The sequence below is a fragment of the Gopherus evgoodei genome, chromosome 9 (assembly GCF_007399415.2).
Source record: "Gopherus evgoodei ecotype Sinaloan lineage chromosome 9, rGopEvg1_v1.p, whole genome shotgun sequence".
NCBI lineage: Eukaryota > Metazoa > Chordata > Testudines > Testudinidae > Gopherus > Gopherus evgoodei.
In genome coordinates, this window is record NC_044330.1 from 16,679,696 (window position 1) to 16,693,994 (window position 14,299).

Below are 14,299 nucleotides of genomic sequence, written 5' to 3' on the forward strand. Positions count from 1 at the left end.
CTTTTATCTGTGCTATCCCTTATAATCACTTAAAATCTATCTTTTGTAGCTAATTTTTTGTTTTCTCTAAAACCAGTTTGTGGAATTCATAACTGGGGAGGGGAGGGAAAAAGGTGAGCATATCTTTCTCCACATTGAGGGAGGGAGTGAATTTCACTCACTTATGCTGTACGGTTTTCTATGCAGCGCAAGATGATATTTTGGGTTTGCACTCTAGAGACGGGTGTGCACTTGAGTACTGGGTGTGTCCCTACCTGTGTGTGCTGGAGGAGGCTTGAGGGCCTGGCTCAGCAGGATAAGGTATGAGAGCCCAGGCTGATGAAACAGGTGGGCTCAGTGGTACCCTAGTATATCAGGTGGCACCCCGGAGTGGAGGGATAACCCATCACAATAGCCACTTGATATATGCTGTCCCAAATATTGCCAACAGGTTTTTCCAGATCATAATTATGAAGGAGGAAGTTGGAAGGATAATAAAAGGACAATTTTCTAGTACATTGGGAGATGCAGGAAGAAACTAAACTTAGGGCTTGGCTACACTTGGAGGTGTGCAGCGCTGGGAGTTACAGCTGTCTTCGTACAGCTGTGTAGGGACAGCGCTGCAGTGTGGCCACATTTGCAGCATTTGCAGCACTGTTGGGAGTGGTGCATTGTGGGCAGCTATCCCATAGAGCACCTTGTCCCATTTTGGCGCCATGGGTTGTGGGAAGGGGACGGAAGGGTGCAGGTCATTCCGCTTCCTGTCCCAACGCCCCGTGGTGCATTGCTTCACATCCCAGCAGTTTGGCGCTATGGTGAGTGTCTGTGCAGCGCTATTTCTGTGGGAAACGGAGCCCAAGCTGCTGAGGACTTTGCTGATGAGTGTCGCCAGCACATCACGTTTGGCAGTCGAGCTATTCCTTCAGCTCCAAAGTGACAGTGAGGAGTCTGACAATATCGAGTCACCTGACGCGTGTGACACTAAATTGCTTGTGGCAGTAACGGAAATGCTCAGCACCGTGGAACGCCACTTTTGGGCTCGGGAAACAAGCACTTCGTCATTGAAGTCTGGGATGATGAGCAGTGGCTGCAGAACTTTCGGATGAGAAAAGCCACTTTCATGGGACTGTGTGAGGAGCTCGCCCCCACCCTATGGTGCAAGGACACGAGATTGAGAGCTGCCCTGCCAGTGGATAAGCGGGTGGCGATTGCAATCTGGAAGCTGGCAACTCCAGACAGCTATCAATTGGTCGGGAATCAGTTTGGAGTGGGAAAGTCGACCACTGGAATCGTGTTGATACAAGTTTTCAGGGCCATTAGTCACATCCTGCTAAGAAGAACCGTGACTCTGGGGAACGTGCAGGACATTCTGGATGGCTTTGCACAAATGGGTTTCCCTAACTGTGGAGGGGTGATAAATGGGACGCATATTCCTATTCTAGCACCACCCCACCTAGCATCAGAGTACATTAATCGGAAGGGGTATTTCTCTATGGTTCTCTAGGCGCTTGTGGATCACCGTGGGTGTTTCATTGACATTAACACAGACTGGCCTGGAAAGGTGCGTGATGCACGCATCTTTCAGAACAGTGGCCTGTTCAGGAAGCTGCAGGCCGGGACTTTTTTCCCAGACCAGAAGATCACAGTAGGGGATGTCGAAATGCCCATTGTGATCCTTAGAGACTCCGCTTACCTGTTAATGCCTTTGGCTCATGAAACCGTATACAGGGAAGCTTGACAGGAACAAGGACCGGTTCAACTACAGGCTGAGCTGGTGCCGAATGACTGTGGAGTGTGCTTTCAGCCATTTAAAGGGACGCTGAAGATCTCTTTGTGGGAAGCTAGACTTGGGGGAAAGCAGCATCCCTGCGGTTATATCCGCGTGCTGTACCCTCCATAATATTTGTGAAGGGAAGGGTGAAACATTCAGTCAGGAATGGACCTCCGAGGTTCAACGCCTGGAGGCTGAATTTGCACAGTCAGAGAGCAGGGCTACTAGGGAGGCCCAGCACGCGGCTACAAGGATTTAGGGATGTTTTGAGGGAGGAATTTGAGGCAGAAAGCCAACAGTAATGTTTAGTGCCTTGCACGGGAGTGAAGTGCAGTGGTTACAATGATTTGCAGTGGCTGTTTTTTCCTTGGGGTACGGTATCTTTCACTTTCTGCAATAATAAAAACTGTTTTAAAAGCCAAGAAATCATTTATTGGAAAGAAAGTAAGTAAAAGGGCAGGGGGGTAGGGTGGTGAACTGTACAGTCAGAGGTTTGAATATGTCCTGCCTGGAGTGCTGTGCAATGACTGCTGCACTTCAGGATGAAAATGCTGCATGGTGATGGGGTTGAGTGCAGAGGGTAAGGGTCGTACTTCTCAGGGCTGGTAGGTGAACGTACAGGTGTTGGGGGCAGCTGGTGGTGGTAAGAACCTGGATGCTGGAGAGGGGGTTTTGAGCTGACATTGGGGCACAAGGGAGAGAGCTTTGGGACGGGTCAGCGGGGGGCAGCACGGTAGTGCTCTGCCTGCATGGCTACGAGTGACTGGATACAGTCCGTTTGGTGCACCAAGAGGCTTATCAGCTGCTTCATGCTTTTCTTCTTAGCCAATTCCTTTCTCCTGCTTTCTCTTTCCCTCCACTGCTGCACTTTTTCTCTCCAGTCCTGCAGCTTCTTACTCTCTCGGGCAGACTGATTCATAACTGTTTTCACCATATCTTCTTTGCTTTTTCGTGGCTTTCTCCTCAGCTTTTGTAGCTTTTCAGCAGTCTGTGATAGGGCCAGTCGATTAGTAGTAGTAGTCAAGGACACTGTCATGAGAAAAAAGACAAAAATTGAAACATTTAATAGAGAGGCAGCATTGTGTATAATCACAGTGAAGGAGTTTTCAGTCTCACTGTAGCATACTTTCCACATACCAAGCACAGCACAGAGAGGCCACAGCAGCGAAGACATGGTGAGTAAGGGGAAATGAGTGCAAGAGTTAATTAATCCTGGAAGCCATCTCGCTGCCGTGGCTCACTTGGGAAGGGGAACTGATTTGTTCAGGGCTGCACTGGGGTTTCTGTGCATTGGGGAAAGCAGAGAGCTGCGGGGGGACCTACACTGAACACTATCCCTACATTTTCCACAGGAGTTAATCCTGGAAGATATTTCACTGCTGCAGGTTACCTGGGAATCAAGGGAGGGTCTTCTACAGCAATGCGGATTCCGCCCTGGCCACTGTGCAGCTTGCCTATGTGCAGCAATGGTTCCCCCACCCCTCGTGGCACAGTAGCGCAGCCGCGTTAGCCTGACTGGGACAAGGACCACAGTGGCTCTCCCCATAAACTTGCGCAAGCGCATTGCCCACGCTCTGGCTGAAACTTTTGAAAAGATTACCGAGGCCGATTACCGCGACATGATAGACCACATCAATGGGCTATTCCACATCCCGGCATGCATGCAGCCATAACCCTCCCTCCTCTCCCGAAACATTTCCATCCTGAAAATAAAAGCTGCTTACTGGGAACCTGCTCCTCTGCTTCTTCTTCACCAACAAGTTCCAGCTGCTGCGACTGGCTAGCTTCCTCCTGGCTGCATGCCTCCTGGGACTCTGGGGTGTCTCCCCCCCACCCTAGTACCCTCACTCTCGGTTTCCTCTCCCCCCTCCTCTCCCTGCTCTGAACTGTCCATCGTGGTCCTCGGATTGGCAGTGGGGTCACCCCCAAGTATCGCATCCAGCTCCTTGTAAAAATGGCAGGTCGTGGGGGCAGCACCTGAGCGGCGGTTTCACTCACAGGCTTTGCAATAGGCACTCTGCAGCTCCTTTACTTTAACCCTGCACTGCACCGCGTCCCGGTCATGGCCCCTTTCCATCATGGCCTTTGATATCTGCCCATAGGTATCATAATTCCTACAACTGGAGTGCAGCTGTGACTGCACAGCTTCCTCCCCCCAAACACTGATGAGGTCCAGCAACTCGCTATTGCTCCATGTTGGGGCTCGTTTGGCGCGTGGAGGCATGGTCACCTGGAAAGATTCACTGATTGCACTCCACACCTGGCTGAGCAAACAGGAAGGGGATTTTTAAAATTCCTGGGGCATTTAAAGGGCGGGTCACCTGAGGCCAGGGCAGTAGAGTGCGAACTGATGAGCAGAGTGGCTGAACAAGTATTCTGGAGCTTTGGCTACATTGGCACTTTACAGCGCTGCAACTTTTGCACTCAGGAGTGTGAAAAAACACACCCCTGAGCGCTGCAAGATACAGCGCTGTAAAGCCTCAGTATAATCAGTGCCGCAGCGCTGGGAGCGTGGCTTCCAGCACTGCAAGCTACACCCGTAGAGGATGTGGTTTATGTGCAGCGTTGGGAGAGCTCTCTCCCAGCGCTGGTGCTTCGACCACACTCACATTTCAAAGAGCTGCCGCGGCAGCGCTTTGAAATTTCAAATGTAGCCATACCCTGGGATACCTCCTAATACCCTGGAGGCCAATAACAGCGCTTTTGGTGGCCACACTTGACAAGCAGCACTGCATCACCAGCGCTACAATCGTTATACCCCAAGCAGACCAGGTGTACATCCAGCGCTGCAGCCAGGGAGTTGCAGCGCTGGATGTGCCTTGCAGGTGTGGACAGTTACTAAGTTGCAGTGCTGTAAACCCACCACTAGTGCTGCAACTCTCCAGTGTAGCCAAGCCCTTAGTGGCCATTCAGAGGTGAATGGAGGGGAAACTTGGACTTGGTGGGAAGGAAGATAAAGATACAGCAGCAGTCAAGCTACAACCCTGATTTTTATGGGGCCAGGAAAGAACTGTTGGGGATCAGGGGTGGGCTCCTATCATTATAGTGTGTAAAAATGAGGAATAATTTAAAGCAACATGTAGAGAAGGGGTAGGCAACCTATGGCACGCATGCCAAGGGCGGCATGCGAGCTGATTTTCAGTGGCACTCACAAAGCCCAGATCCTGGCCACTGGTCTGGGGACTCTGCATTTTAATTTAATTTTAAATGAAGCTTCTTAAACATTTAAAAAACCCTATTTACTTTGCATACAACAATAGTTTACTTATATATTATAGGCTTATAGAAAGAGACCTTCTAAAAACTTAAATCAGGGTGAATAAATGAAGACTTGGCACACCACTCCTGAAAGGTTGCCGACCCCTGATGCAGACATTAACTTTTAGTAGCTGAAAGCCTGTACAAGCCTGTCACAGGAGTAGTTCATAAAGTTATGTGTGCGTAAAGTAAAAAATGTCTGAGACCTTAAGGGATGCACAGTGATAAACCACAAAACCTGGTAATGATTGAACCTGGTGATACTCTAAGAAGAGCTCTCAACCATGCTTGTAGCTGGTTCCATTGCTTCACACTGACTACAGTTCATTCTAAGCTCCAGAGTGACATACAGAGTCAAGTTCCTGGAATAGTATGATATATAGATATATCTTATGATATATAGAGAAATGGGGAATTTGTGTTGCCACTTTGTGACCATATGGGGTTGTTCCCAGCCTAAATGTGGTCCAATGGCCCTTTGTCCTGCTGCAACAGTCCCTTAGTGCTAATGTATTTGAAACTGATACAGATTTTCTGGTCCCTGTATGCAGGCATTATCTCTTCTACCACCATGTAAGGGGAACACCGACCTATTGCTAAGTTGACTGAATTTCCATATTTTGTCATTCCACAGCGTCCCCCATTTCTAGTGTGTGTCTGTCTCCCCTTCTGCCTTCTTGTTCTGTTTTCTGTTGCCAATTGTCCTTATGTTCCCACTGTGCTGATGTCCTGATTCACTCATTACTTTGATCTTAAACCTTTTGTATTGACAGCAGGTCATCACTTAGCATGGATTTGTCAGAGAAAGGGTGACTATATGTTACAACAGTGAGTGTGAAAGATGGTTCTGGGGAGTTGAGGATGAGAGAGAAAAAGTTTCACCACTTCAAGGAGCAGAAGTTTTCAGGATTAGACCTGTCATTATAGGTTATTGAGAGCGTTACGCTAGCTGCGAAAGGCATACAGTCCAGGAAAATGATTTGTAGACTGAGCGCTGCTTAGGAGCTGCTAACACAACAAAGCCCTCTGAAATCAATGGGATTGCTGTAAAAGTGCTAAGGGCTTGTGTTAACATAGCCTAATGCAGGGTAAGGCCCATAGTTTGCCTGGGCCAAGAAAATCAATGTCAGTGCTGGCTCAATGTGGGACTGCTTCAACATTTTCAGTCAATACAATTTGCAGTTGCAGGGCAGAGGGCACAAGCATGGGTGCAGATGCTTCCTTCCCCCTTCAGAAACGTAGACCCCAGTCCTGCACGGGGCTCTGCCTGGCTTTAGGGTTACACCTGGGCAAAGCTCATTGCAGGAGCAGGACCTTAAATAATATTTTGAAAAACCGCCCCAACGTTTTGTTTTAGGTTGGAGGGATTTGCCTTAATAGTTCAAATATTTTTTCCTTTTTGAAAAGCCTTTTTTCCCCTTAATTTTTAACGTTTTGGCACGTAAGCATTTCTGGTGCAGTCCTGGGCTTTGCTTTGTTGTTGTTGCTTTAATCGTGTTTCTTAAAGTTGCAATAAAACCCCAACAATCCCCAACCTCTGACCCCTGCTCCTGTTCTATGGGACACAAACAAGCAGGAACCCAACTCTCCATCCTCCCCGCTCTCAGCGCAGCATGGCACAACCCAGGCAGCGCCCCGCGGCAGAGCGCAGCAGACCGCCCGCCCCCTCGCAGGCTGTGACGCAACAGCGACGCCACGTTCGGCCGCGTCTCTCTCCTTTGCGCCGCACGCTCTTGCGTGATGACATCACACCACGAGACCGATAAAAGCCCCGCGCGGCGGCGGCTTCCGCCTTTTGAGAGGCCCGAAGGCTGCCGAGATGGCGCCGGTGAGTGAGCGGGTCGGGCGGCAGCCGCGGGAGGGTTAGGCAAGCCCGGTACCGCTGCGCCGGCCCCCGCTGCCCGCCTGCTCCCTTCAGGGGAGGGGCGGGTCTGGGCCAGCCTGCCCCTGCCGGCCGGGGCGGCTGATGGCTCCAGTGGGCCTCGGTCCCGCCTCAGTGCAGCCTGACAGGTCCTCCCCGCTTGCGTTCAGGCTGACGCTGTCCCGAGGCGAAACACTGAGGGCGGGGGGGCAAGGGCCGTGGCTGGGGGGTTATAAAGCAGGTAGCCCGTGAGGGTAGAGCCCAGGACTGCAGAGCTCGCGCTGTAACCGTGGGCTAAACGCTTAACTGCCCCCGTGCCTCAGTTTCCCCAAAGTCGAGCTAACGCCTCGCTGCCTTGCCGAGGTGGGTATTAGCCTAGCAGAGTATTTACATGCACGGCCCGTTCAAACTGGGTCTTTCAATAGCGTGACTCGGACCCTGTGGAATCTCGAACTGTGCATTGGCTGCTGTGTGCGCAGGGTGAGATTTTCAGACGTATTTAGCTAGGCACATAAATCCATATTGAAGCACCTTAATAAAAGTGGCCTGCTTTTTTTCAGAGGTGCTGAAGGCTCCCTGATCCTATTCATTTGAATGGAGCTGGGGGTGCTCAATACTTCTGAAAATCTTCCATGGTGTCACCTTTTTTGGTTAGCACATCTGTGCCTAAAGTCTCCATCTTCTGAGCATGTTTTGTTGCTGTACTGTCTGTCCATTTTGGGAGTTGGCCAAGTTGACTTTTAATGCTAATTTGGTAAGAGTTTTCAGTACTTTATAGTAAGCAGTCTGGTAATGAGAAGTCCTATAACTGATATGATCTATAGAATAAGAAACTAAGGCCTACAGCAAGAAGGCTTTACTAGTATACTTACACCAGTATAGTTAAACTCTTATATTTGTATAAAAGTGCTTGGGCTGGCATGAATTATACTAGTTACAGTGCATTTACACAGATAAAACTGCAACTACAGTAGGGCTTTTACCAGCATAGTTATGTTAGTCTGTATCCACAAAAACAACAAGGAGTTCGGTGGCACTTTAGAGACTAACAGATTTATTTGGGCAAATAAATCTGTTAGTCTTTAAGGTGCCACCGAACTCCCGTTGTTTTAGTAAAACATGAAACTCACTCTCTGACATAACAATGCAATAAAATGCATAAGTTTAGCCCAGGCTTTAGAAGTCAGTGTAATCAGCTCTTTGTCCAGGAGGTGTCAGGCAATTGTGTGGCCTATTCCTTGCAAGAGATAGTGAATGAGTCCATTTAATGATAGTATAAATAAACTAACAAACAGGATTCTGTTTTCATGCAGATGTCCTTGGTAGTAGTAGGGTTTTGCTTTTTTGGTTTTTAAAGTGTATGTGGGGAAGTGGGGGAGTGATATGTAATAACTAGATGACTTATTTTTAAAGCAAAGAGACAGAAAGTCAAAAAAATCAGCTTGGAAGTTTAGCCTTGACCTCACCCATCCTGTAGAAGATGGAATATTTGATTCTGGAAATTTTGTAAGTAGCTTTATTATTCATATTCTTAATGAACAACTTTATAATATGTTTAAGTATATATGGAGATCAGACACACAGCTTAATTTAATTTAACTTTTTTAATAATTGGAAATATACCTCTCTCCTAGAACTGGAAGGGACCTTGAAAGGTCATCAAATCCAGCCCCCTGCCTTCACTAACAGGACCAAGTACTGATTTTTTCTCCAGATTCCTAAGTGGCCCCCTCAAGGATTGAACTCTCAACTCTGGGTTTAGCAGGCCAATGCTCAAGCCACCGAGCTGTCCCTCCCCCTAGTTGACAAAGTATATTAATTATGAGCTTAAAAATGTAAATTGTCAGTATAGTTTTATCTTTTAAATAAATGTTTGTTAAAAAGGCTTGAATTTTCAAACAGAAGTATGAAACATCTTTTATAGAGAACAAATTTTATTAATTACATTAAAAGTATTGTTCAGGATTGTTAGAGGTTGTTTCAGCTGCTTACAGCAAGATTTTACTGTGATATGTACATAACATGTACAGTGCATTTGGATTTTTAACATGTGCTATCTGGCTAGGGTCCCTTCCCTAGTGCATACCTAGGGCACCATTCCCTAGTGTTCTTTTTTCCTCTTTTATTGAAATAGGAACAGTTCCTAAAGGAGAAGGTTAAGGTCAATGGAAAAACTGGAAACCTGGGGAACATAGTTCACATTGAACGGTTTAAGAACAAGATCACAGTCGTTTCTGAGAAGCAGTTCTCTAAAAGGTGAGCATAGTTTTTATCTATAAGGTGGTTGTTTAATTGCGTGTCCTTTTATACATATTATGATTCAATTGATTCTGAATTATGATTAGATGGACAGGATATAATTTAAATCCAATATGATGTAGTGTAATATCTAATTTTCTTAACATGTAAATATTAGTGACTTAAGCCAGGCCTACACACAGTTTTTGTATCAATTTAACTTATGCATAGCCATGTGATGTGTTTTTGTACAGAAATAATTAAATCAGTATACCCCTTGTGTGAACTAAGGCTATGTTGACACTACAAACTTTACAGTGGCACAGCTGTGCCCCTGTAAGTTCTCCCATGTAGTCACTCTATGCCGACTGGAGAGAGCTCTCCCATTGGCATAATTAAACCACCCCCAGCAAGTGGCATAATTAAACCACACCCCGACTGACAAAAAGGCTTGCATACGCATAGTCATGGTGTTTGATAAAGTTGCCGTATACAGGGTTAGCTTATTCCCCATAATTTAGGGGAATATGCTGTATTACAGGGGTCAGCAGCCTTTCAGAAGTGGTGTGCCAAGTCTTCATTTATTCACTCTAATTTAAGGTTTCACGTGCCAGTAATACATTTTAATGTTTTTAGAAGGTCTCTTTTTATCAGTCTATAATATATAACTAAACTATTGTGTGCAAAGTAAATAGGGTTTTTTAAATGTTTAAGAAGCATCATTTAAAATTAAATTAAAATGCAGAGCCCCCCCAGCCCGGTGGCCAGGACCCGGGGAGTGTGAGTGCCACTGAAAAATCAGTTCATGTGCCACCTTTGGCACGCATGCCATAGGTTGCCTACGCCTGCTGTATCAGAATAAGCATCTTTATATTTTATCCACACTGGGGAATTTGTGGGGGATTGTACCCCCTTAACAGTAAGGATTACAGTTTGTGTGTGTGTGTAGATAAGCTTTTAGGATGGGGAGAATACTAAACTAAGTGTGCCAGTGTCAGTTTCTAGTGCTTTGACATCACCGTCTTCACTGCCATAGCACAGTGTGATAGTGAAGTATAACATACTGCAAACATTTGATACTTCAGGAATGAAATTCTACGTATGAAGTAGTTAATATATATGTAGTCCATTTTAGTTTCTGAACAGGGGTGTTAGGCATGTGACCTTTGGAAATATTCAATGTCTACTAAAAACTGCAATTTTTGTATTTGTTACATTCATAAAATTGAATCCTGACTGTCACACAGAAGACAGCAATAAGAAGTCTTATGAGAGAATGTTAATTGATATTTACTTTTTTTAAAGGTATCTGAAATACCTCACAAAGAAATATCTCAAGAAGAACAATCTTCGTGACTGGCTTCATGTGGTCGCATCTGATAAGGAGACATATGAGCTGCGCTACTTCCAAATCAGTCAAGATGAGGAAGGATCAGAGTCTGAGGAGTAAATGAAGCTTTTACTGAAAACTTTATATTCTTAAACAGCGTACAAAAGACTAAACATCTATTTATGAAAGCACTTTAACTTATTGGTGAATAAAGGTTTTGTACACTGTTTCAAAAAAAGTTCCTGCTGAAATGTGGTCAGCGTCAGCTTACTAACCTTCCTTGCACTTTCATTCACAGTAAAAGGCCAGTGTAGAGACTTGTATTTTGTTTGCAATTCTCTTTCAGCAGGGTAAATCAGGAGTAACTTATGAAGTCAGTGGAGTTCCAGTGGTGTAGTAAAACTAGTGAAAGAGAGGAAAATTGGGCACTTTGCGCTTGCATTTACATTAAATTTGCATACATTCAGAACACATACTCACATTTGGGTTTTGGCATGCACATTCTTATAGGACTTCTTGTGACTCTAGAAGGCCTTTGACCACTATATTGTTTTAACACTATATTGTTCAAATTAGGTAAAATAAGGATTGAAGGTGTAATGTACATATATAATTATAAAAGAAAAGCAAGATTTTGATGTTCAAGAATGTAATCTGCTTATATACAGAAAATAATGAGTAAAGTCCCATGGGCTAACATGTAGCTTATATCCTTAAATTAGAATACAAATAAGAAATGTCATTTATTTTCAGTTATCACCAAGTTTTCTAGTTTAATCTCCACTACTGGAGTATTTTAAAAACTAAAATAAGGAATAAATATTTAGTTTTATTTCTCCAGTGAAATAAAATCTGAGTCCCCATTGATAGTCACATTTAAAACGTTGCATCTTGCCCTCTTTTTGTACTTTTTGAGTTTAGAATTTCTTCTAATCTCGAATTTAATTTTTTTTACTCAGTTGGCTGACTAGCAGTTCTGTATTTAAAATCAAAGGATCCCACACCAAGGATGAAATAATTCAAACTTTGAAATATCAGAATAAAATGGATTAGGGACTATGCAATTATTTTCTTCATATAAGCAAGATCTAGCTGTGGGTATCTTACATAGCAATATGTACATACAACGCTACCTGATATAACACGAATTCGGACATAACGCAGTAAAGCAGTGCTATGGGAGGGGCGGGGCTGCACATTCCTGTGGATCAAAGCAAGTTCGATATAACGCAGTTTCACCTATAATGCGGTAAGATTTTTTGGCTCCCGAGGACAGCGTTGTCGGGATAGAGAGGTACTTAATGCCTGTCCTAAAAAGTGTGTGGTCTAAGGACCAAATTCTAGTTTCATTGAAAGGAATTTTGCCAAAGCCAGAGTTTTGACCATGAACTAGACTATAAACATGGCAAATTGTATTAGGGGTTGTTATACATTGTGGAGTTCCCTTTGAGGTTTATGCTGTGTGTTGCACAAACCTTCAAAATTATTTGAAAAAAAATTTTTTTACTAATTAAAGTTGAGGGACCAACTGACTCATAGATAGCTAATAAGATAGTTCTAAGATAACTGGTGATCAAAAAACTGCTGTGTGATAGGTGAAGGGGACAGTCATTTGGAATGAGTTTTGATTTCAGTCCATTACTATGTAGAATAGTCCATTCTTTGTCTTATTTTCACACTTTTAGTGAATCTAACATTTTTTAAAAATAGATTAGTTGCATTTTGATAGCTGAAAGCAGTTGTCTTCTTCCCCCCCTTAGGCAGCAGTGCACATTAGGTTTGGGCTGGCAAATGATACAAAAAGCAGTATTTGGAAGGGGTGTGAAATATTTCTCTGGCCCGAGTTAATAATATCCAGTAACCAGTAACTCAATCCAGTGTTTTATTAACAGTTAATCCTAAATTTTTAAGAAAACCAGATTCTACTTGTGCCAAAATTGGTAGTGTGCATGTGGTTGGAAGTGGGATGCTGCTGGCTGAAGTTCTCTATGTGTAAAGACGTCCCTCTAACATTTATGCCCTGTTTTAGGTGAGCTCCTGCGGCAAGTTCCCTCCCCAAATCACACTGTCTCCCAGTGGAGGAAGAGAGTCATTAATAGTTCTCTGGAAGTCTGCTTTTAGATCCTGATTTAGGCTGCATAATCGTTTCATGGAAGGATTCCTCTGTCCGCTGTGAAGGGGGTAGAATCAGCCACCTCTGCAATATCTGAGTCCAGCAAGAGTGATCCACATGGGACGAGGGGGGATGTGCATAAGAGAAACTGAAAGATTTGCTGGAAGTTTTCCTCCTTTAGTACCTTCCTACATGTTTTAATGCCTCTGTTTTCAGTGGCAGAAAATAGTAAGTTCAGTAAGCAGAGAAGAACCTGATTTTGAAAAGATTTCATTGTGAGTGTCCAAAAAGAATAAAAACATGCATTAAAAATTGTTTGACGTAGAGGACATTTAGATACTTGAAAATAGGATACCATACAAATACAGGTCTGTCGCATCTTACGCGCATTTAACGTGCGCGATTTCGGCTTTGTGGTCGGCAAAAACAAAGAGAAAAATAATTTAAATACTGTTTCTGTAGAGCAGGCGATTCCACCCGCCATTCAACTCAATGTAATTTTGACTATATGCGGTTTTCGCTTTTAAGTGCCAACTGTGGAACGGAACCCCCACGTAAGATGAGACTCGCCTGTACAGTTAAGTGAGTATTTCTACATCAAACAGGTAGTGGATATTAGTTGTTAAAATCATTAGAATATTCATTCTCCTGTTCTTTTGCAAGTTAATAGTGGGTAATTTGAAGATTGCCGCACAGTGTAGCAAGGGGACACCAACATCTTCCAGGATAAAAGAGGAAATTCATGTTTCCATGTAGTTAAACAGAGCCTGAGCAAGGCAGGTGATAAGATAGGTAAGTTTTATGGAATTAGCAATTTTGTTGCGTATTCCTATGGTGAACTAGGAGGTTCTAGAAGAGTATAACAAAATTTTCTCCTTGATTAGCAAGTCTGACTATACCATTATGAAGTCTGGCTCTAGAAGTGTTTTAAGTTCCTGGTGTTCTCTATACCTCAGCAATATGTTTTTGCTGACGTTGCATACACATTGCATACCTCTTCAGAAAACTGCTAAAATACAAGGCAGTGCTGAAAAATAAAGTGTTGGCACAGCCAGCTGTCAAACATTTAAAATCCAAATAAAGGAAAGTAAATGTCCAAAAAAAAAAAAAAGTTAGGCTTGTCATTTTTCAATTACAACTGTTCCTAAAATACAGAATGCAAGAGGAAGTTGAAGTTGGAAAATGGCCACAGCTGATGTCAGTTATCATAGCTTTAGTGACTTTAATGGCACTATGACAATTGACAGCAGCTGAGGATCTTCCCCCACCCACCCACATGGGGAAATAATACAATAGCAACTCCACTGCTCTGAAGTAATTTTTTAATTTGAAGATGTCTGGCATTTTCAAAATAAACTACCACATGCCCAGTGGTGCTCTTGTCTCAGATGACTCTACTTTTGAGATATTGCGGACAATACCAAGCTGAGAGGGGTTGCAAGTGCTTTGAGCATGGTATTAAAATTCAAAATGATCCGAACAAATGGTCTGAAGTAAATAGGATGAAATTCAATAAGGAAAAATGCAAAGTATTCCAATTAGGAAGCAACAATCGCACACCTACAAAATGGGGCATGACTGCCAAAGTAGTACTGCAGAAAGGGATCTGGGGGGTCACAGTAGAACACAAGCTAAATTGGAGTCAGTGTAATGTAACATTGTTGCACAAACATTCTGGGATGTATTAGCAGGAGTGTTTTAAGCAAGGTGGAATTCTTCTGCTCTACTTTGCTGATACAGCCTCAACTG

General features: G+C 44.1%; 1 protein-coding gene across 2 annotated transcripts; it reads left to right on the top strand.

Annotated features, from left to right (window-relative positions):
- The first annotated feature begins 6,756 nt into the window (after nucleotides 1-6,756).
- RPL22L1 (ribosomal protein L22 like 1) lies at nucleotides 6,757-11,136 on the top strand. Of its 2 annotated transcripts, XM_030575707.1 has the most exons (5): nucleotides 6,770-6,836; nucleotides 7,430-7,623; nucleotides 8,283-8,375; nucleotides 9,004-9,125; nucleotides 10,413-11,136. In XM_030575707.1, exons 2-5 carry the CDS (start codon nucleotides 7,558-7,560, stop codon nucleotides 10,555-10,557), a joined length of 426 nt encoding a protein of 141 aa, XP_030431567.1. In that variant the 5' UTR covers nucleotides 6,770-6,836; nucleotides 7,430-7,557; the 3' UTR covers nucleotides 10,558-11,136. The 2 variants fall into 2 exon arrangements, with proteins under 2 accessions (XP_030431568.1, XP_030431567.1); XM_030575708.1 differs by lacking the exon at nucleotides 7,430-7,623 and having other exon boundaries at nucleotides 6,757-6,836; nucleotides 10,413-10,675.
- The last annotated feature ends 3,163 nt before the right edge of the window (nucleotides 11,137-14,299 follow it).

What these genes read in the sequence shown, in the direction of transcription:
- RPL22L1 (XM_030575707.1), top strand. Translation starts at nt 7,558, where the DNA reads ATGTTTTGTTGCTGTACTGTCTGTCCATTTTGGGAGTTGGCCAAGTTG. An exon ending in TGACTTTTAATGCTAATTTG is followed by an intron (nt 7,624 to 8,282) that starts GTAAGAGTTTTC and finishes TTATTTTTAAAG; the next exon opens with CAAAGAGACAGAAAGTCAAA. An exon ending in GAGAAGCAGTTCTCTAAAAG is followed by an intron (nt 9,126 to 10,412) that starts GTGAGCATAGTT and finishes CTTTTTTTAAAG; the next exon opens with GTATCTGAAATACCTCACAA.